This window comes from Anguilla anguilla, chromosome 14 (genome assembly GCF_013347855.1).
Source record: "Anguilla anguilla isolate fAngAng1 chromosome 14, fAngAng1.pri, whole genome shotgun sequence".
Lineage (NCBI taxonomy): Eukaryota > Metazoa > Chordata > Actinopteri > Anguilliformes > Anguillidae > Anguilla > Anguilla anguilla.
Genome location: NC_049214.1, coordinates 5,235,533 through 5,259,186, shown reverse-complemented (window position 1 = coordinate 5,259,186; position 23,654 = coordinate 5,235,533). Strand labels below are relative to the sequence as shown.

Below are 23,654 nucleotides of genomic sequence, written 5' to 3'. Positions count from 1 at the left end.
CTGTGCAGCTCAACGGGCAAACTTTCAGGCACCCCGTGGCCTCGCAGGGGTTGCTGGTACCCAATGAGGCGCTGTCCTCCCAGCCGAATGGAAGCATCCCATTCGTGGGCGATGTTCGCTCCCAATTGCGTGTCACACTGGGGCTACCAGCCAGCAGTCAACACTGGCACAGTCCCCACACCAGACTGTGGGGCCCATTCATGCCGTAGAACGGTGCCTTAGCAGGACAAGCCACCCAGCAGTCCCTGAGAACAACCCTCTCTCTCTTCCTTCTTTTTTCTTTCTTTCCCAATACTCACAAAAATTCAATTTGAATTGGTGTCTGACGGCAATCGGAGTGTATCATTCTCCCGGCAAAAGTGAGAGCTCAGTGGGGTATTTAACCCCGAACCCCCCCCCCCCCCCCATCCCGATGGTGTGGGGTGTAAAGGCAGACGGGATGGCGTTTGGGCGCTTTTCGGGGCTGCTGCCGGGAGGCCCTTGAGGTCCCCAGCCCCGAGAAAGAAAGAGACCGCAAGTCTGGACACGCCCCCCCATGTCTCGCCCCGCCGTGTGACTCCGCGGCAACGGCAGGGGGAGGATGAGGAATCGGCCCGCTGTGCCGCACCAGCGCTCCGCCGCTTTCCTCTCTTTCCCATTATGAAAGGCCGCGGCCTGCCATCCAGCCGACATCCGTCTTTCACTTCGACTTAAAAATCGATGTAAACAAATGCGAGCGTGACTTTTCCAATCAGCGCTCGTCCCTTAATGTTGCCTCGTAATCGAGTGTTCCTTTTCTCTTCCGCGCGAGGGAAGTTTGGCTCATCCATTTTTGATGATCGCAAAACTCTCCGAGATGGAAGGAAATTGAGCTGCTGCGTGTAATCACAAGTCAAACCCCGCGCAGTCACTTCTCTTTTTGGAATTCGGAGTGTTCATTAAGCCCAAAGATACAGACGCGTACGTGCGTTCAGCTTCGTGAACAGGATAAATAATAACGTGTCCTTTTCTATGTAGAGCATGTCATTTCTGAACATGAGAGTGTGAGGTCTGATGTGTCCAGTCTGTGTGCGCATTCACAGCAAGCTTTCCTCTGATTGGCTGCCCCCTCCACTGTTGCACCGCTGATTGCGAAATGTTGTAAAAATAGTTTTAAAAAACTGCTAATTGTTTAAATGCAAATTAGTTGTGCAAGAAACATGATCTCCAAACACCAAGACCAAATCATCCTGTAGTGGGCAGTTTAACGTTTTGCCTTTCAGGATTAAAAAAATAAATAAATATATTCGGAACTGAATAAAATAGGATTTTTTGTTTGTGCAGGGGGATTTTAAGGAATTTTATAGTTGATTGAATCCATGCGCCTGTCTGGCCATTGGTAGCCAGCCCTGAAACTGGAACCTCCCCCTCCCCGAGGATGCATTTCTGTCTGAGCGTTTAGTAGTTTAATTAAATGATAATTACGTAATTACTGCCCCAGAAGGGCAATGCCTTCAGAATCTCTAATTCGATGTGTTGTAACATATGTGTGAAGCATTACCTTAATGACTGAGAATGATGCATGCGGAACTGAGTCAGTCTGCCGCCTATGGGCCTGGCCTTAACGGCAGTGGAATGCACTGCAAATGCACTGAAATGAAACGTATAGCCAAGATATCGCGGCCCTTCCAGCGGTCGCGTCATAACAGGATTCTGCATTTTACACATGGAAGAGCAAAAGAGCGAAATGCGCAGGAACGAATAGAACACGAAAAAGAACACGGGTTTCTATAAACTTGGTCTTTTTTTAAAGATTGCAACGGCGATGAACCGGACTTGAGCCACAACAGAATAATCACTCCTGTTGCTTTGAGCCAATCGTCTTTCAGTGTCTGTCGTTTGTGTTGTTTATTGATCACGATATTTATTTACTCAGCCTTTGGTAGCATTGCGAGATTCAAAGAGAAAGATCTTAATTTGAACGTCGAAAACACGCTCTAGCTAGCTTGCGCAACATGAGTAAATTAAACCAGAAATGTTTTTTTTAAATATTATTAGCCTGTGAGGCAAAATTTATTTTGATCAGAATACCAAAGCATTATTTCTAGCTTACTTCGTCCTGCTTCAAGTGTCATAATAAAATTATGAATGACATACAGTATATTTGTGTTGTTATTGTGAGTTGGCATATTATGCCAAAATAGTAATCTTTATCACAACACAAGTGCAAAACGGAGATACTGAAATGTCCTGCATTCCAAAGACGCAGCATTCCATGGGCTAGCATGACCAATACATGGGAAAAATCTACAAATTAGTGACTCTTCAGATATCGCAACATATATGTGTGTATCAAGTCATTGCATTATACTGCAGTATATTCCATTTCCATGGGGTTTCTGCTGATGGTGTCTACAGAGAGCTACAGAGAGGCCTCATTGCCTCTCATTAGTGATTCCCCTGCGGTAGACTGGGACTCACTGCTGGGCCATGAGGAGCCACATGGGGGAAAACTTACCATGGGTCTGATTTACTGAGACCTTTAGCTTGTGCAAAACGTTTAAGCACATGCAAAACCACTAAGATGACCGATGGATTTGCTGTGGTATTTGTTCTGCACTAATTCCTGGTTGTATTATTCGTTTTTCATGTGCTGAAATGTTTTGGATATGCTAAAGGTCTTTGTAAATCAAGCCCTATACATAATTAAATATTTACATTCATGCTAATCAAGCTAAACCCTGTCCCTGTTATGGTGCATCCACTAAATTAGTTACAGTTTAAATGCAGATGTTTTTGTTATATATACTGTATATACTGTACCTGCATATATAAACAATTTTAATTCAGCATTTTAACTTGCATCATGCCAACACTTTAAAGAGTTCTGTGCTCCATCATTAAGTTTGTCATGGAATCAGAAAGTTTAGAATCTCGTAAATGTCAATCAAAGGGAAATAGAAACTACTCAGGTAATATTTAATATGTTTGACAATACATCAACTCATGGATTTTGATAGGAGGGCCTCCTTCAGTCAAAACTTTTACGTGAAAAACCATCCCTCCCGGTTCTGCTGGTCATTCAAGAGCGCGTCTTCATTGAAAATCCCTGATTCAATAAGCCGGTCCCTACCTCTTAAAATTTTACAAAATGTGAGGAAGTTTAAAATGAGACCAGGATTTTTTTTTTCCATTCTGCCTAGACCGCCATGAATATTACATTACAGTATAGTAGCTGTATTTCACTCTAAAAAAAAGAACAGTACAATAAAATGCTGATAATTCTCCATTTCATTGTATGGGTTTTCTTTGCTCTGACACAGCTGCGAAACCTTCCCTATCTGTAATGTGTGAGGGGGGGGGGAAAGGCCCTGGAGGGGATCAGCAGGTGAATGGGGTTGTAAGCTGGCATCAAGCTCGTCGAGCACACCACATGACGAGGTGGAATTTCCCCTGAACTGGCCGGGCATTTAAAATGGCCTCTCTTAATGGACCCTGCCTAGGCCTGCCTGACTGCTCTGTGGAAGCCTACTGTAATAGAGTGGTGACTGGCACTGGCAGTGGGATTCTCCATGGAAAATGTTTGCGTAATGACATATCGTATATGCATACGCATTATTGTGTGCGAAAGGGAGTCTGTGTGTTGGAGTCTGCCTGTGTGCGTCTGTGCACGTGTATAAACAGTGTGTGTGCGTGTGTGTGCGTGCGTGTGTGTGTACAGAGCATTCCCCCGTGGCTTCGCAAAAAAAAAAAAACTATCATTTTTTTGACAAAAGAAAACTGTCATTTAAAGGTTGTGACTCACTTTTAAATTACATGTTGTGATAGCCAGAGAATGGGATGACTAAACGTCACATTTTATTACCATGCAGTCTGAGGCTGTGGTTTCATTCTGACAGTTTGAGAGCAATAAATAAATAAATAAATAAATAAATTCTACAGTAACTGGCATTTTTTAGCTTTGCCCTTGCCAAATAAACATATGTAGACAGGAAAAAAAAGGTAGACAGAGAAACAGACGGGTGCTGCACATATGCGTGGAAGGATGCGCGTCGTTTGTTTCAAAGGATCTCCTCGGGTTTTGAAATGCAAAGAGCTCGTGGCTCGCAGAGGCTGCCCCTTTTTTTCCCCCAGTTTTCCCGGGAAAGCTTCTTTTTTTTTTTTTTTTAGCACACGGATGTCAGTGGAAGGCGTTCTGTGGGAGATTACGTCAAAACCGTTAAATTAGCCTTTCTTTAAACCAATAGCGGCTTTAACGCTGCGTAACCTTTTTGTCTTAACTTTAACTGCTTCTTCAGTTGTCTGTGGGGCGGTGCCGGGCGCGCGGGGGGGGTATTTCTCCGTCTTCTGCTCTTGCAGAGCTCTTTCACGTGAGTCACATAAATTTACGTAGGAGAGAAAAGTGCTGGGTGTTTCGTCTTTTGGATCAGCGCTGTGCTGATATCGAGCCGATCCACTGATCTTTAAATCCTCTGGATGGTTCATCCCATTTGCTGAGCCTGACTGCATCAGCTAATCCACCTTATAAATATCAGTGAACTTGTAGAAGTCTCTTAAGAAAAAGGAAAAAAAGAAAATCTAAACCTTTCTATGCGAACAGCAAAGCCAAATATTGTGGGTATTACGCCTGGTTATAACTCAATCACTTATCCCTGGTGTCCACATGCTTATCATAAGGGATGATGTAATCATATTACAATAGTCTGTTAGCATTCTGGTGTGGTGCTTTTATCAAATTTCGCAACAAACTTAGTCTCACTTGTCATGTGTAGTACGTGATACAAATATTAATATTTGGCTTGAGGGAGAGAACCCATTTTGAACAAGTGTCTAATTTACTACTGAATGTTTGGCATGTAGCAATCCTGCAGGCATTGCCTAGGACCATAATTGTGTGATCATATTACAATAGTTACAATCGTCTTTTAGCATTCTGGTGTGGTGCTTTTATCAAATTTCGCAACAAACTTAGTCTCACTTGTCATGTGTAGTACGTGATACAAATATTAATATTTGGCTTGAGGGAGAGAACCCATTTTGAACAAGTGTCTAATTTGCTACTGAATGTTTGGCATGGTGCAGTCCTGCAGGCATTGCCTAGGACCATAATTGTGTAACCATATTACAATAGTTACAATAGTCTTTTAGCATTCTGGTGTGGTGCTTTTCTCAAATTCTTCAACAAACTAAGTCTCACTTGTCATGTGTAGTATGTGATACAAATATTAATATTTAGCTTGAGGGGAGAGAACCAACAACTAAAGTGTCTAATTTACTGCTGAATGTTTGGCATGTTGTAATCCCGCAGGCATTGCCTAGGACCAGAATACATGAAGTATTATGTAACTGTAAGCCAGGAGACAGCAGACCCAAGCTATCTGCCATTGCAGTGCTACACTTCTCAGCCAGCATTACATTACATTACATTACAGGCATTTAGCAGACGCTCTTATCCAGAGCGACTTACACAACTTTTTTTACATAGCATTTTACATTGTATCCATTTATACAGCTGGATATATACTGAAGCAATGCAGGTTAAGTACCTTGCTCAAGGGTACCCACTGTGCTACACTCCGTCCAATGCAGTAACTTGTTTGCAAGTTTGAATAGCTTGTAGCAGCAGTGGTTCGAATAGCTTACTAGCCTAAGTCACCTCTCTACCGGTGTCATTACGATTCTCTTGTATCGCTGGGATTGTGTGGAAGAGTGGAAGTGGTAGTCGTATTTGTTGAAGCAATAACACTTGTAGTTGAACTAGTCATAATGAAGTAATAGCCTCGGTAATCTTCATTTTAGGCAAAACTGCCTTAAATCCCATGAAGCATTGCAAAAGCAATTAAGATAACTTGCTATCTCCCTGAAGGATGAATATCGTGGTGTGATATTGAAAGTGCGCACTAAGAAATAAAAGCTAAAGCATTTCAGAGTTTGTTTTATCAGGGCTCAGCGTTCCAAAGATAAATTATGTATCAAGTGGAGAAGTGTTCTTGTCTGCGAATGCTCCAAAATTATTGAACAGCTTACCACAAAAAAGTACAAACAAGAGAATCTAGTTTAAAGTTTCACCTGAAAAATCACTTGTTACTTGTATGAATTCTAATCTTCAAGTAAAGATTAAACCGCCTCTTCCTTCTCCTCCTCTTCCTGCTCCTTCTCCTCCTGCTCCTCCTCTTCTTGCTCCTTCCTCTTCTCCTCCTGCTCCTTCACCTCCTCCTTCTGCTCCTTCTCTTTCTCCTTCACCTCCTCCTCCTCCTTCTGCTCCTTCGCCTTCTCCTTCTTCTCCTCCTTCGCCTCCTTATTGGTTCAGACTAGTCAGTAATTGAAAACTTATTATTACTCCTCTCATTGGACTGTTGCTGTACCCTTGTGTAACCGTCTGAGCATCAGTAAATTTGACCTGCCGTGTAAAAGAGGTAATGTCAGATCTGCCACAATTTTGAGTCACGCTGCCTTTTTAAATGAGTGTGTCCATCTGCTATGCAAATAAGTAATTATGGACAGCAGATTTTGGAAAGATCTGTGCCGTATTAAAGAAATCGTATGAATTATTCAAGCCTGTTTGTAATGCTGTAGATGGATGGCTTGGAAAGCATTTTGCTTTTAATATCAAATATATTGATGCACTCACTTGGGTCCTTTTACTGCATTACTGGAGTAGTGTTTTAATTATCGCAGGTTTAAAGAGTGGCCGATACCTTGATGTGAGCGTCATTCGATGGGCAGCTGCTCTCAAACTAAAAATACAGCGAGTTTTACCACTTTGTCCCTGCCAGTGATGCCTCCATTTTAACCTCCGGAACTCCTGAGTGATGTCTCTGTACCTCTCAGGTCTGTCCCAGTTTAAAACGTATTTTAAGATGCCTCTTCCTCTACACCGGAGGGGTTCGGTCAGTGGGATTGTCCGTGTCTCACTGCACACCTGTGGTCCATCAGGTAGCCAGTAGCCGCGCATGAAAAATGAACTTAATGCACTCTGCTACCTGTACATATACTATACACTTATGTGCCACAGTGACTGATTTATTAGTATGCATATGCTGTAAATCTGTCTAAATGTCAGAGAATAAAATTATAAAGCTCATGCACGTGTTTTCAGTGGCCAGGTCAGATAAAACGTAGAATTGGTCATCAATCAATCAGTCAATCAAATTTATTTATAAAGCACATTTAAAGAACAACTAGTATCAGCCAGGTTGATGAATACTAGATAAATAATAAGAACTTCAGTAGACATAAAATGGAAATGCAGAAATACCACGGACACAAACAATCACCTAATCAAGCACGCCGCAAATGCCAGAGAATAAAAATGAGTTTTTAGCCGGGCTGAAAGGAGGCAACAGAGAGGGCAGATCTGATGGAAGCTGATTGGCTGTTCTACAGTCAGGGGGGCAGAGGTCACCCCTGTGCTTGTGTGTTTTGACTGTGGAATCACCGTGAGTCCAGTGTTGGGTGATCTAAGAGGCCTGTGCTCAGAACGCCTGTAAGATAAGGAGGAGGGGGTTCCATTCAGTACTTTAAAAATATGTTAAATGACCTTAAAATCAATTATAAAACAGATTTTTATAGCTGGGGGAAAGAGTCCAGGATAGGACAGGCGTGGTTCTGAAGGGGAGGTCCACAAAAGCAAACAAAAAAATTAATTAATAAATAAAAAAGAAAAATGTACTCTCAGTGGATGCATTCATAACAGGCTACTTAAAGACGCTGATGGGAGTTGTGTTAGATTTCTCATAAGGCCCTGATTAATCCATTTACAGCACTTACTGCTTTGCCCCAGTCCATATGTGCTCCCTGTGTGCACTCGCTCCTCTGGGGGGAACGGTCCTGCTTGCTTAAGGAACCGACGTTTCTGAGGTAGTTATTCAGGAACCCCCACAAGGTGCCGCGTCTTCCAATATCGCTGCAGTAATTAAAAATGAAAACTACAGAAGACATGAGCTATTTATGGGACTCTGCTCTCACACCTCTGAGTGGTCTTTTTCTCGTGTCTAGTTTTTCTTTATTTATTACTGGAGGTGTTCTTTGCCCATTCCTCCAAACAGAATCTTTCAAGATCCTTTTAAGATTTTTCAGTCTGTGCTCGTGGTCTGCCCTCTTCGATTTAAACCACAAGACATTGATCAGGTTTGTGTCTGGAGACTAAGATGGCCATTGTAAATAAAAAAAAAAAGCATTTGTGTTGTCAGTTAATAATTCCGTTGTTGATTTTGAGGTTCGCCAGGGATTGTCTTCTTGAAAGGTCCATTTGAATTTGATTAACTTTCTACCTTCAAATTCAACTGGTGGCAAAGTGAATTGCATGAGTTAACTAGCCCACGTACACACAAATCAAAAACCACAGTCTGTGTGCCATTGCTCTTGTAATGATATGATATGATACGTTTGACTGCGTGTACGACGGTAATTTATTCTTGAATTAACCACCTGTTAATTGGATAATAATCTACCATGCTTCAGTAAGACGCCCCTCGCAAGGTCATCGAGCAAATAATGTGCGTAAAATAAACATGTCATGTCTGCTAACGGTCTGTGATACACACCTTTTGTTGTTGACAGTGACCACGGTAATTTGATGCAGAGCGCGTGCAAACAGATAGATAAATAGAACAGATAATCGCAAACGGGCGATTTGCGCAGTTAATCGGAAGTGAGCGCGGCTTCGTTTTGCGGGGAAAAGACCAAAGAAGGAAATGTGCGCCTTTCAGCCAGGCAGCTAACGCGCACGTTACCGGCGGAAGAACCGGCTGAGAGCCAGCCTGCGCGAGCCAACCGGGTCACACCTGCGTGCGTGGACCGAGGTTCCGATAGCATCGCTTTTATTAATCCTGAGCGAGTGCGCGCATCGCGCCGCTGATAATAGGTGGGCTGAATAACCGGTCCTTCTCTTGCGCTAGGACATCAGCGCCGCGGCCAAACATACGGTCATAACTCCTCCCGCAGCCTTATCGCTCTTTCTCCACCGCTGCTCGTTTAGCCAGGCTTAGCGAAATGTGTAAGACCAGGAGGACTCTTTGTTCAAGGCTGAGTATCCTTCTTAATGCAATTTTATTGGATTGAATTTATTCCTTATTAAACTGCATTTAGTCTTTACTGCTTGCTGTAGTCTAACGATTCCTTTATGGATGCTCTCATTAAGAGTGCTGGTTTAATGCTCAGGTCTTTTCTGGAATTATCTCAGTGTTGCAGTCCTGCAGGCTGCAGTTGGAAGAACTGCAGGCCTTGTGCAAACTGCTGGCGAGGTGGGCACGGCTGTCGGTCCAGTATGGCCAACTCTTACCCTTAAGAACTCTCTTTTGTAGAGAGTAATTAAGGACAGCTTTGGGTCCACTCTGTATTCACATATTCACACATTAGCAGCTTTCTTGGTTACATGGGAACACATTTAATTTAGTCACGCCTGAATGTAAACAGATGGTGGTACCGTGGCGCAGTCTAAATTGCCCATAGGTGTGAGTGTGCGAGGTGGGTGAAAGGTGTGTGTGTGCCGTGTGATAGATTGATGGCCTATCCAGGGTGTGTTCCTGCCTCTCGCCCAAAGCATGCTGGGATTGGGCTCCAGCACCCCCCGCGACCCTAACCAGGAATAAGCGGATATAGATAACGGATGGACGGATGAATGAATGTACATGTGACCAGTATTGCGTATAGTGGAAGCTGTGGCCAAATAGCAACATTAGCAGCACTGAGTGTCTCTGCAGAACTTTACTGTTTGTGGTGTGAATTGAAGCCTTAATTCATTTATGATTAGAAGGGTTATTAAGCTCTATGTTTTATGTAATACCATGTGTGATTAACCTGCAAGGTCTGTCTGTTACTGCCTCTCTGCTTTCTTCTTTCCTGAGAGGGAAGGATGTAAGAAAGGGGAAGAGAGTAAGAGAAAATGAGAGACAGGGAAAGGGAGGGGGAGGAGAGACACAGGGATAGAGGAAGGAAGCATGTGTAGCATGGCTGTGGGCACAGCGCCCTGTGTGCTGCCAGCTGTGGCTCCCCTGCTGTGGGCACTACAATACCCAGGCACCCCCACCTCTCTCTCTCTCTCTCTGCTCCGCCCCTCATCAGGCCCAGCCACTCCCCAGATGATACATACGTGAGATGTGTGCTGGTGAGTGCTCTCTCTGAAAGAGGGTGATGAGGACAGAGAGAGAAAAGGGAAGAGAGAAGAACTGATCACTGGGGTGTGAAAAGAGGAAGTTGTGCTGATTTTGAATATTTTTGAGTTTGATCAAATCTGTATAAATTTGGAATAATATTTTTCTCAAAATGCCACTCTCTCTGTCTCTCTCTCTCTTCTTGCTTTCTTCACTCTCTCTCTCTTCTGCTACCTCCCTCCCTCCCTCCCTCAACAAACCAGACAGTGCAGTTATGTCAGCATCATTACCGGCAGGCATGGTGAGCATTTTAAGTACAAGAGCAGTTATTGTGTGCTGCTCAGGAGGATGAGGGAAGGTGCTTTTTAAATGGCCTGGATGGGAATGGGTGGGGGGTGGGGGGCGGGGGGCGGGGGGCGGTGGGGGGGTAGTAACATTACGGGAAAAAACACAATGTCTGCTGAACCTCAGACCCTCCTCCCCCAAGACTGGTTAATAGTTTTTTTTTTTTCTGAATGCCCATATTGATGTCCTTGCTTTGGGTTATGAATCATTAATTGATTGAAGGCAAGAATGTTCTTGTGTGCTGAACATTTAGTAGATGTCAACAATGAAATGGTTATTTAATCAACTGGTTTCTGTTTGTTTTTCCCCTGGCTCCAAAGAACACGAAACACTTACTGTAAGAGGAACGCTATCAATGCTAGAAAGAGATGCTGTGGTCACAGAAGGGTAGTGCTTTGCTACTGTGTGCTCATAGCGAGTGGGATTATGTCCGTGGACGGGGCGTCTCTGGTTTTTGGGGAGGGGCGCTTCGCTGACGGATCTCTGTTTGTTTCCGCAGGATTTTGGCCACGGTGGGGTCGGACTTTGACCTGCGGACTTTGAGGGCCGTGCGCGTGCTCAGACCGCTCAAGCTGGTGTCGGGGATACCCAGTAAGTATCACCATAGGGGGCGACGTAGCTCAGGAGGTAAGAGCGGCTGTCTGGCAGTCGGAGGGTTGACGGTTCGATCCCCCGCACTGGGAGTGTCGAAGTGTCCCTGAGCAAGACACCCAACCCCTAACTGCTCTGGTGAATGAGAGGCATCAATTGTAAAGCGCTTTGGATAAAAGCGATATATATAAATGCAGTCCATTTACCATTTACCATGGTCATGCCTACAGATCTGGCTTGCTAGCTAGGTAATGGATTGAGTCTGCTGACGTGACGTTAAGCATAGTGCAATTCAGAAAGGAGAATTAGCCTGCTGCCAAGTGTGACATCATCCCTGGAGAAGTAGTAAGTGCAGTTGGTTCCTTTGGCGAGGGACCTTGATCTTTAGCTAAGCAGGCTAATATATCTTGCTTGTGCAAAGTGGTTGAGGAGAGCTATGGTTTGAGACCTGCAGCACGCCTACCCTTTTTCATAAGGAGTGGTCTGAAAAATGTCCCTGTCCCTGACCCTGGCCCCTGACATTTGTATGTATGTGTGTGTGTGTTTGTGTGTGTGAATCATGCCATAGTTACTGTGGTTTGCACACGGTTCTGCATCGCAGGTCTGCAGGGTGGAGTTGACGTCCATGAGGAAGGCCATGGTTCCTCTCTGCTGCAGATTGTATGTGTGCATGTGTTTGTGTGTTTCTGTGTGTGTTTGCGTGCGTGTGGACTACATGCCTGTCTCTCTGCATCGCAGGTCTGCAGGTGGTGTTGAAGTCCATAATGAAGGCCATGGTTCCTCTGCTCCAGATTGGCCTCCTGCTTTTCTTCGCCATCCTCATGTTTGCCATCATCGGCGTAGAGTTCTACATGGGCAAGTTCCACCATACCTGCTTCAAACGGGACTCGGGTAAGCAGAAGCAATGGCTGCACCTCATTAACTTCTACATTTACACATTATATTCTGGCACTGAGATTCACACACACACGCACATGGACACACGGGCACACGCACATACACACACACAGGCACGCACGCACGCACGCACGCACACACACAGTCTGAAAACAGAATGACGATCTAAATAAACAGCCACCACTTCCATAGTGAAGTTCATCAGCTTTAGCCAGCACAGCAGTGACCTGCTGGTTGTATAATACTGCACAGTCAATGTTCCGTACTCATTTTGCGATGGTGATGTGTGATTCTGTGCTAATATATCTGAAGAGCTTGCAGCTGCGTGCATCTCTGTAAGAAAGGTTGTGCCCTTGGCATCCTACCATTTTAATTGTCATCACATTAAATTGCGTGGGTGTGGAAGTCTTTATTGCAGAAAAAAAAGCATCAGACAGTCGATATTTTAGTTTCTCTTTTAGTCTCAGAGAAATAGAGAATCCAGGCATTTAGGATTCGGTATTTCTATGTGCTATGCCTCCCATTTCCAGACCGAATTAAGGGTGAAAATCTACCCTACTTAGATATTTACTCTGCTCATTTTCAGTATTCCCGCATTACTTATGCTGATCTGCCTGACAATCTGAGCTCCAGGTAACGGCCCGCTGTCTCCGGCAATAAGAGGTTTCCCCCACGTCCGTGAAATCAAGTGTGTCAGGGCGCATTTGAATATCACGATGTGTACCTTTTCCCACAAACAAACAGATTCAACTCAAGACAGATATTCAGCATAATTTTTCCTCGGCGCTCTCACGTTAAATTGTTTGTGAAAGGCGTGCAAATGAAGTCCATTATTTGAACGTTACTGTACCGCCGCAGCTGTGTGTGCCTGGCGGAGTCCCGCCCGTGTGTGTCTGCGTTCCAGGTGTCATTATCTTTGCTGCTTTTCAGCTGTCAATCTGAGGGACACCTGCAAAACTGCCGTGTGTGTGTGTGTGCGTGCGTGTGTGTGCGTGCGTGCGTGTGTGTGTGTGTGCGTGCGTGCGTGTGTGTGTGTGCGTGCGTGTGTGTGTGTGTGTGTGTATGTGTGTGTGTGTGTGTGTGTGTGTGCGTGTGTGTGCGCGCGTGCATGTGTGTGTGCGTGTGTGTGTGTGTGTGTGTGTGCGTGTGTGTGTGTGTGTGTGTATGTGTGTGTGTGTGTGTGTGTGAGAGTGACAATATGCTATCACAGAGACCTCACAGTGTACTGACACTGACAGAGAGAATAAACTATCAAAGAGATATCAGTGTGTACTGACAGAGAGAATACACTATCAAAGAGATATCAGTGTGTACTGACAGATAGAATACACTATCACAGAGATATCAGTGTGTACTGACAGATAGAATACACTATCACAGAAATATCAGTGTGTACTGACAGAGAGAATACACGATCACAGAGATATCAGTGTGTACTGACAGATAGAATACACAATCACAGAGATATCAGTGTGTACTGACAGAGAGAATACACGATCACAGAGATATCAGTGTGTACTGACCGAGAGAATACACGATCACAGAGATATCAGTGTGTACCTACAATCGGAACTCTGGAGTGTGGGATTCAGATCCTCACATCCCCTGTCTTCTGCTGAAGTCAACAGAACGCTTCTCCTTCACTCTGAATCAGGCCCCCTGCTGGCCCAACGCAGTTACTGCCGTCATGTGTCTTACCTAAAATTCGCAGATACCAAGGACCACCAAACCTAAATCACTTAAGAAAAATATCAATTTTGTGTGTGCTTTGCGTTAAAAACGTGTAGCAGGAGAGCAACCTTTGCAGTGAGCCAAAAATTGGAGAGTTTTAAACTGGCCAAGCAGCTAGGTACTCACTTTGTTATTACCTATCTGTCCTTTTTTTATAAATTTTTTTTATTAAATTAATTAATACAACTGCAAGTTATAGATGCAGGAAGCAACCAAGTGGCTAAATAAATGGCATCCTTCTCCTCATTCTAACAGTCAGGGACGTGATAGAGAAAAGGATTTTCTGGGAGATTTGGAGCCTCGCAAATCACGTGACTTAATAAAATGCGCTCAGGGGCGCGGATGGCATCGCGGCTGTGAGCGTTTCGGGGGCCGAGATAATTAATGCTGTCTAAACTTATTAGCTACCATCAGGCTTCGTCCGTAAAAACACGCAACGGGAACACCGCGGAGGTAAAAGCAAGCGCTCACCGTCGCTGAGTGGAACGGGCTGCCGCAGTTGAGCCTCCCGCTAATTATTAGATTAGATCAGATGAACTTCTGTGGAAATTCGCCTTTGGCTTCACCCATAAAAAAAAAAAAAAATAAAATAAAATAAATGCACACACGTAGAGTACAGAATCGCGTGCATGTGCACAAATTCAGACCTGTTCCTGTGGAATGCTAGTGTCATGGCAGCAGGACGTAATAATAATTTGATGGTGGATTTACGGTAAATACAGTCATTACATCACACATCTTTTTGTTGCGCGAGTGATGAAGAGGTTTAGGATGAGGATGAGGATGAGGCAGAAGCGCTGAGCGCTGCAGTGGGGGGCCGGCGGCGTGGCCCCCCCCACGGAAGTTTCCGGTGCACAGATGTGCCCGGTGGAAGGGTGTATTAATATTAATATTAATATTAAATGCTGAGAGCTGACTACCCATAGCAAAAATACAGCTTTTTAAAAAAATCGGTGATATTGATAAAACATAGCACTCCATAGAAATAAAATGCTGAGCATTTTATGGTTATAATTATGGTGAAATTATCGGGTGGGTGGTACAGTACCTTGTGATTTAAAAGCTTTGTGTTAACGGAAGGTAAGATTTAAATCAAGGATTTTGAACTCCTGTCCTACAGGGCGACAGTGTCGGCTGGCTGTTGGTGCTTCTCAATTCCCGAGTGTTTAATTTAGGTCAAATATTGGCTAATGGGTCCACACACTTTGTTTCAGAGGTCATGATTGGTTGCTAGCTAATGAGTCCGCACACTTTGTTTCAGAGGTCATGATTGGTTGCTAGCTAATGAGTCCGCACACTTTGTTTCAGAGGTCATGATTGGTTGCTAGCTAATGAGTCTGCACACTTTGTTTCAGAGGTCATGGTTGGTTGCTAGCTAAAGAGTCCGCACACTTTGTTTCAGAGGTCATGGTTGGTTGCTAGCTAAAGAGTCCACACACTTTGTTTCAGAGGTCACGATTGGTTGCTAGCTAAGGAGTCCACACACTTTGTTTCAGAGGTCATGATTGGTTGCTAGTCCACACACTTTGTTTCAGAGGTCCTGATTGGTTGCTAGCTAATGAGTCCACACACTTTGTTTCAGAGGTCATGATTGGTCGCTAGTCCACACACTTTGTTTCAGAGGTCCTGATTGGTAGCTAGCAGCCTGCGGACACTGTGGCCTTCCAGGACTGCAGACTGGTAGTGGCCTCTGATTTGAAGCCGTTGTGTTTGGCCGACAGTAAACAGCTGAGCTGGAGATGAGGATGTTGGGATGACGCGTCAGAGCCTGACAGCGGCAGTAGAGGAGGAGCCGGGTGATTGGCACGCTCCGAGCGGAGTTAACGAGGCGGCGTGTTTTGATTGGTTCCTTTGACGTGGAGACAGCGTGTTGGAGCTGCTGCTTGTTTGCGGCGCGTGAGATCCTGACAGGCCGCTAACGCAGATGCGTAGGGGCATGTGTGTTATTTTGGTAGCGGGTGAGTGCGTTTAATTAAGCGCAGATGGGGAGGGCCAGCGTGCCACCCGCCCTGTAGCCGTTGTTAACTTTCTCCCAGCTGCGTATGAGTCATCGACAGGTACCAGGCAACCCCACCTGCGCTAACTCAGAGAGGTGTGTGTGTATGTGTGTGTGTGTGTTCATGTTTTTTCCATGTGTGTCTGGGTTTGTGTGTGTGTGTAAGTGTAAGTGTGTGTGTCTGTGTGTGCATTAAAATGCCCACATATCTCCAGCTGTGTGTGTATTTTCACATGTTCTTGTGCTTATGTGTGCATGTATGTTGTTCCGTGCATGTCTGGGTGTGTGTGCATGCACGTGTATGTGTCTCTGGGTGGGGTGTGGGTGTGTGTATGCATGCGTGTGTGCGTGTGCGTGTGTGTGTATGCATGCATGCGTGCGTGTGTGTGTGTGTGTGTCTGTGTGTGTGTGTGTGTGTACGTGTGTTGCTGACCCAGTCGTGTGTGTGTGTGTGTGTGTGTGTGTGTATGTCCGTGTGTTGCTGACCCAGTCGTGTGTGTGTGTGTGTGTGTGTGTGTGTATGTCCGTGTGTTGCTGACCCAGTCGTGTGTGTGTGTGTGTGTGTGTGTGTGTGTATGTCCGTGTGTTGCTGACCCAGTCGTGTGTGTGTGTATGTGTGTGTGTGTGTGTGTGTGTGTGTATGTGTGTGTGTGTGTGTGTGTGTGTGTGTGTGTGTATGTGTATGTGTATGTGTGTGTGTGTATGTCCGTGTGTTGCTGACCCAGTCGTGTGTGTGTGTGTGTGTATGTGTGTGTGTGTGTATCCGTGTGTTGCTGACCCAGTCGTGTGTGTGTGTGTATGTGTGTGTGTTGCTGACCCAGTCGTGTGTGTGTGTGTGTATGTGTGTGTGTGTGTATGTCTGTATGTGTATGTGTGTATCCGTGTGTTACTGACCCGGTGGTGTGTGTGTGTGTGTGTCTGTATGTGTATGTGTGTATCCGTGTGTTACTGACCCGGTGGTGCGTGTCCCTGCAGGTGAGCTGGCTGCAGACTTCCCCTGTGGTCTGGAGGCCCCGGCGCGCACCTGCTCCAACGACACGGAGTGCAGGGAGTACTGGATCGGTCCCAACTTCGGCATCACCAACTTCGACAACATCCTGTTCGCCGTGCTCACCGTCTTCCAGTGCATCACCATGGAGGGCTGGGTGGACATCCTGTACAACGTGAGTCTCCGCCCACCTCTGAGCGCATTGGTCTGGTGGAGCCCCTCCCCCTTCCTCCTGGCTCCTCCTCCGTCTGGTTGAGCTCCGTCCTCATTTAAGGATGTGATGCCCAGGATGGTTTGTCAGAGCTGAACTGTTAGTGAAGGTTCATGGGGGGAAAAAACATTTCCAAAAGGAAGGTTTGGAGCTATCTTTGTGTTGTTGGCGATTTGGCAGCGTCAAACACAAACGCTCTTGTCTAGGCTCGATCATCAATAGGTGCTGTAGAGAGCATCTGGAAAGGCACGTTATTTGTTGAGAATGATTTCCTGCCGTTATGAAATTTCAGCCAGTGTTGTTTCACGGGTCCAGGTGATTGAGCCCACTCCAAGCGCTGCTGGTACTTGGAGTCCCGCCTACACAAGGTCACGATTCGTGGGAGTTATATGGCCATTTATGAGCAAAAGCACATCCACAGAAATCGGGAGGATGTACCTCGCATCAGGTTGATAACCTGATCAAAACAAAACAAAAAAAAGATTTTGATAAAAACGGAAGATTTTGACCTGATCAGACTCACTGCTTTGTTAAATTATGAGAACTGAGGCCAGTGTCCCGGTAACGATGCTGAAGTATCTATAGTGCTCACCTGTGGAGTACAGTGTTGTGAGGCTGGGACTGTTGGCTGATTCAGTGAAAAGATGGTGGCTTTGGTGGCCCAGTTAGCCGTCAGTACTACGAATTCAGAAAGATTTAGAAGATATAGAAGATGACAAGCAGCACTGTTAGGTGCCAGGTGTTACATGTATTCCCCCATTCCAGCACTTTCAGTAATTTGTATTTGTCCTGATATTGTAGCTTGTTCTTCTCCCTAGTTTGGCTTGGCATAAGTTAGGTCAGAATAGTGTTCACTGCGTGAACTGGACTGTGTTCTTGGCTAGAAATGGCTGTACAAAATGAGTATCGTACCTTATTGAACCCGTGTTTTGTAGTTGTCCAGTGACCATGAAATGCTCTTTTGTACGTCGCTTTTGCTAAATAAATGTGATGTAATGTAATGTGCCAGTATCTTCTATAGATGAGCCTCGTTGAGTCTCTAGACTGTTGATTTGTCGATTTGAGTGATTGACACAGCACTGTGGCTCTGCTCATGGTTCAACAGGAAGCTCCACCCAGCAGTAATGAAGCTAGTCATTTCCAGTCATGGGTGTAGGAGGGGCCGGGGGGGGGGCGGGTGCTTCTGGAAAGCGTTCAGATGGAGCTGAGGTTATGGAGAGGGAAATTAAATTGAGACTGAATTCATAAAATAATTGGAGTAGTCTGTTCTTGCTCTGTTTCTGCATTTTTTTCTGCGCCCTCCTACCTCCCCAACTCGATTCGGGGAAGGCCACGAATGCTGAGGAAGTCATGCACGCTCCAGAGCTTCAGAGTCGTCACATCACGCCTTCAACTGGAACTCCTAGCCCTGCAAATTAGCCAATTTGGATTTAAAAAAAAAAAACTCCTCTGGGTTTGAGGACCAGGCTCACCAGCACCAGGATTAAAGGATTAAATGCTTTTTAAAAAACATTTTTCTTTCTCAGAAACGTCTGGCCTTGCCGATGGCATTTTTTCCACGGTTGGAACAGCGCTCTGCTTTCTGTTCTCCACCTTCGTCGTACTCCTCCTCGCTCCTCTTGCCCTCTCTGCTCTTGTTTTCTCGCCTCTGCCTCTCAGAAAGTTCCAGAACCTTTTTTGAAGTGGGTTTTTTGTAGCGAGGCAGGTGGTGTACGCGTGCAGCGCCGAAGCGCTGTTTTATTTTATCTTCTTGTGAAGAGCGCCTTCCCTTTGAACTCGGGGTCTGCGCGTGGGCGGCTGGTGCCGGGCGGAGGTGAGCGGCGCCGTGCTCGAGCGGCGGAGAGCCTGCCAGCGACGCCTCACGCCGAGCGAGGGCCGTTTGTGTTTCTGGGTTCGGACGTCAGCGGGTAACCGACGTCGGCAGTTTCGCCGCTCGCTTCAGATCCCGTAAAGCGGCGCGAACGCGGATGCTCGTGGTGTTTTCCGACCCGCGCGAGGTTTCTGAGGCGGGTCTCCGTTTAATCACGAGCCAATCGCGCGTTCTTGTGGGGGTCACAAAACCAATCGAGGCACTGTGATTGGTGCTTATAAAGTGTGATGGCCAAATCCAAGTTCTGGGTACATATCATTAGTCTTTAAAGCCACAGGGGGCAGGCCTGCTTAGTACCAAGAGCCAATCAAAGTACTTGATCAGGTCTCATCATGCCTCCATTAGCCAATCAAAGCACTGAGTTATGTTCGAAATGGGTGTCACGAGCCAATAAATTTGCTGAGGCCAGACGTCCTGTTCCAAGAGCCAATCAGAGTGCTGGAATGGTTCCCAATGACATCAGATTTTCAGTTCCCTGTGTGTGTCTATAGCTCCAAATTTGGCAGGAAGTGACCCCCCCCCCCCAGTACCCCTCATAACAGACACCCCAAAGAGATTATTTGGTAGGACTGTAGCAGGGTGATGTGTCCAGTATTGCTGCTGTCACTCACTCTCCTCCTCCTCCCCTCCCTGCTGTCAAAACAGTTTATTAAATCACGTGTGCCTTTAAAAAAAGAAAAAAGCCCTCATTGAGGTCAACAGAACAAAAACATATTCCGTTGTTTTTTTTATTTATTTATCTGGCTGTACTTTTGTGATAATTTTGACATTTTCTCTGGTGAGAAGTGAAACCGCAAATAGCCCGCCACAGTTTTCCTGCCGAAGTCTTAGACGCAGTAGGACACCTTGTGGCGGTGTAAAGTTTGAGATGGCTGAGGGGGGGGGGGGGGCGGGTATGGTGATCATCATCATTGTTTGGCGGTGTTACGGTGACATGGTGTTTTCCCGTGCCTGACTGCTCGGGTCCGCCGGTCCTGGAGGCTGCAGGTGTGGGGTCTGCGTGACCTGGTCACGGTGCCTCTCCGGTGAGGCCGTGGTACTGCCGGCAGAGTTTGTAATGCAGGTTGGGGTGAGGTGGGGGGGTGGGGTGGGGGGGGGGGGGCTGGGTGTTAAGACGTTCTCGCTTATTCCGTGTCCCGGGAGAGGGTCTGGGGGCTGGAGTCTGAGCATGGGGTGGGAAGCCGGCTGCTCCGGCACCCCGGCGGACTCTTCAGCCGATTCTGAGGTTTTTAGGAGAGGTTCCGCTTGCGAGCGGAAATCCACAGGGGGCGCCGGCGTGGGCGATTTCATTTCTGCAGCAGAACCCCCCCCCCCCGCGTCCCTGCCGTAGCGAGTCGGTAAACACGCCTGTCGCCATGGAAACCGCGCGGCTCCGATTCCATCGTGACGGTCGGCGCGGGTTTTTTGACGAGCGCGTTCCCGGCGACCCTCCCCCGACCTTAAGCGGCTGAGGCCGCGAGCCGTGAGAAACGGATCCGCGTCCCGCCGCGGCTGTCCGTTCCGCCTGAGCGTCGGGGAGCGGCCCCCTGGATTAAGAGCTGCGAGAAACAGAGTTAGAGGAACGAGAGAGGGATGGAGGGAGGGGAGGAGACCCGGCAGAGATGGAGGGATAATTGTCCTTAATGAAATTTCTGCCTTTGCATGTCCCCGGTGTTCATGGGAAAGGTCCAAGCAGCACATGCAGAAGATGCAGTCTTTTGTTCACAGTGCATTGTGTGCATCAGTGAGGAAATGGTCGGTCTCGGTTCTGAAGGGCCGTGTGTGATTCTGCATGGAGCAGGCCCTGATCAGCAACCCCGCCCACTCTATTATTACATCACCAGTTTGTGTCTGGAACCGCCCACTCCTGTCCGCTCGCTCGCTCGCTCCGTTGCCTTCCCTGCAGCCCTGCCTCTGGCGTGGGGGGGAGAGAGAGAGAGAGAGAGAGAGAGAGAGAGTGGCTCAGGCCGCCGCCCCCTTTCTGCGCGCCGTGGAGACGGGCGTTGTCCCCGGAAACAGGGAAATGGTTCCTGTGTCTTGGCCGGATGTGTGGGGATGGCAGGACTGTATGTTTACCTTCCGGCAGTGGATGGGGGGGGGGGGGGGGGTGAGTGCAGTAGTATGAATCAACAAGGCATCCCCCTCCATCTGCTGAGAGAGAGAGAGAGAGAGAGAGTGTGTTAAACCATCACACTGCCGGAGAACACATAGATAACCTCAAAAACCTCAGAAGTAGCCCCACATGTGGCTCATTTGGACTTCAGTTCATCCAGATTGCAGTTCAGATTATAAAAAAACATCCTCTAACCACGGCCTGGAACCCATTCCTGCAGGATTTAAACAGGAACTCTTTCCTGCCATTCCTGCAGGGTTAAAACAGGATCTCTTTCCTGCCATTCCTGCAGGATTAAAACAGGATCTCTTTCCTGCCATTCCTGCAGGATTTAAACAGGATCTCTTTCCTGCCATTCCTGCAGGGTTACAAACAGGATCTCTTTCCCTGCCATTCCTGCAGGGTTAAAACAGGATCTCTTTCCCTGCCATTCCTGCAGGGTTAAAACAGGATCTCTTTCCTGCCATTCCTGCAGGGTTAAAACAGGATCTCTTCCCTGCCATTCCTGCAGGGTTAAAACAGGATCTCTTTCCTGCCATTCCTGCAGGGTTAAAACAGGATCTCTTTCCTGCCATTCCTGCAGGGTTAAAACAGGATCTCTTTCCTGCCATTCCTGCAGGGTTAAAACAGGATCTCTTTTCTGCCATTCCTGCAGGATTTAAACAGGATCTCTTTCCTGCCATTCCTGCAGGATTTAAACAGGATCTCTTTCCTGCCATTCCTGCAGGGTTAAAACAGGATCTCTTTCCCTGCCATTCCTGCAGGGTTAAAACAGGATCTCTTTCCTGCCATTCCTGCAGGATTTAAACAGGATCTCTTTCCTGCCATTCCTGCAGGGTTACAAACAGGATCTCTTTCCTGCCATTCCTGCAGGGTTAAAACAGGATCTCTTTCCCTGCCATTCCTGCAGGGTTAAAACAGGATCTCTTTCCTGCCATTCCTGGCAGGGTTAAAACAGGATCTCTTTCCTGCCATTCCTGCAGGGTTAAAACAGGATCTCTTCCCTGCCATTCCTGGCAGGGTTAAAACAGGATCTCTTCCCTGCCATTCCTGCAGGGTTAAAACAGGATCTCTTTCCTGCCATTCCTGGCAGGGTTAAAACAGGATCTCTTTCCCTGCCATTCCTGCAGGGTTAAAACAGGATCTCTTCCCTGCCATTCCTGCAGGGTTAAAACAGGATCTCTTCCCTGCCATTCCTGCAGGATTAAAACAGGATCTCTTTCCTGCCATTCCTGCAGGGTTAAAACAGGATCTCTTTCCTGCCATTCCTGCAGGGTTAAAACAGGATCTCTTTCCTGCCATTCCTGCAGGGTTAAAACAGGATCTCTTCCCTGCCATTCCTGCAGGATTTAAACAGGATCTCTTTCCTGCCATACCTGCAGGGTTAAAACAGGATCTCTTTCCTGCCATTCCTGCAGGGTTAAAACAGGATCTCTTTCCTGCCATTCCTGCAGGATTTAAACAGGATCTCTTTCCCTGCCGTTCCTGCAGGATTAAAACAGGATCTCTTTCCTGCCATTCCTGCAGTATTTAAACAGGATCTCTTTCCTGCCATTCCTGGCTGGATTTTAAGGCTTTGTTCATTTCCAGCGTGACTTGGCTCAGCCAGAAAATTAATCAGTGAGCGCCATTATTTCAGCACTTGCTGCATTTCCTATACAGTAAAAAAAAGAAGAATCAACAACAGGTGAATACCTGCCAAGCCTTTTAGCAGCTCTAGCACCGCCGTATCTCTGGGTAGTCATTAAACATGTTCAACAAATCCTTTTCCTAATGACAGAGATTCCCCCTTGTTGCTCCATTTTCTGCCTTCCCTCAAAGTCCTGTGCCAAGAACATGGCACAATCTAGGGATAGTGAACCCCCCTCCAACCCCCCCCCAAAACCATTCTCGCTGAGTGCACCCCGTTGTTAGTAAACTCCAAGAATTTCAGGCAGAAATTAAGGGCTGTGAAGTGCTTCCAATGTCCGGGTCTGGTGAGGTAGGCTCAAAGACATGCATGTTAGGTGCACTCCTGCAGGTGCCCTTGACCAAGGCACTGGCCTCAGAACTGGAGTTGGTCCCCGGGCGCAGCACTGTGGCTGCCCACTGCTCCTAAGTAACTAGGATGGGTCAAATGCAGAGGACAAATTACCCCACGGGGTTCAATAAAAGTATCATCATCTAATCTAATCATCTAAGATCTTATCTGGGGCTTCAGTGTAAAAATGCCTGTCTGAGGCTGGTGCGTTACAGAGGCTGGCGTGCAATGTGACAGCTTGGCTATGCAGTAGAGGCAGAGACCCCCCGGGTTTTGTAGTCCGTCCTCAACGTAGTGCTGCTGGAATTAGTTTGTAGGTACTGTAAATGGTGAGCCTGGATGGGCAGAATGTCTTGTTCTTGTCACGATGCATTCTTATCTACTTGGTCCTTGTCCACCTCATCTGTCAGTAAAATGGCCCATGTTCTATAAGGGATAATGTTAGCTGCCATATGTTATCCCGTTCCAGTTGCTATGGCAGCTCAGTGCAAAGGCTTATGTGATGGCCAATGTTTACCCATCCTTGTGTGATGTAGTGTAAAGGCATATGTACTGTGAGGGCTAACGTTGGCCTGTGAGGTATAACGGCGTATGTTATCCTCTCCCTCCTCCCATGCTGTTGAGAGTCTCGGGTGTGAAGGAGGTCCAGCTGCAGCTCGAGTTTCGAGGACGTGTTCCGGAGGGTCGGGAAGGGGGGTGGGGGAGACGTGTCAGGAATCAAAGAGCCATTTGCAGCACGATGGTGGCGGGGGGTGGAGGGGAGCGGAATGTGAGGATGGGGGGGGGCACGGCGACACACATCACGAACCGCAGGCGTCACATGGAGGATAAACGATGGCGGGATAATGACCAGAGTCCATT

General features: G+C 46.8%; 1 protein-coding gene across 1 annotated transcript in view; it reads left to right on the top strand.

Moving 5' to 3' along the window:
• Positions 1-23,654, top strand: part of cacna1bb (calcium channel, voltage-dependent, N type, alpha 1B subunit, b) — a 186,360-nt gene that overhangs the window by 73,936 nt on the left and 88,770 nt on the right. The window contains exons 5-7 of the mRNA XM_035391563.1: positions 10,897-10,988; positions 11,727-11,879; positions 16,588-16,775. Of these exons, the coding sequence (XP_035247454.1) occupies positions 10,897-10,988; positions 11,727-11,879; positions 16,588-16,775 (433 nt within the window). The remainder of the gene's footprint in view (positions 1-10,896; positions 10,989-11,726; positions 11,880-16,587; positions 16,776-23,654) is intronic.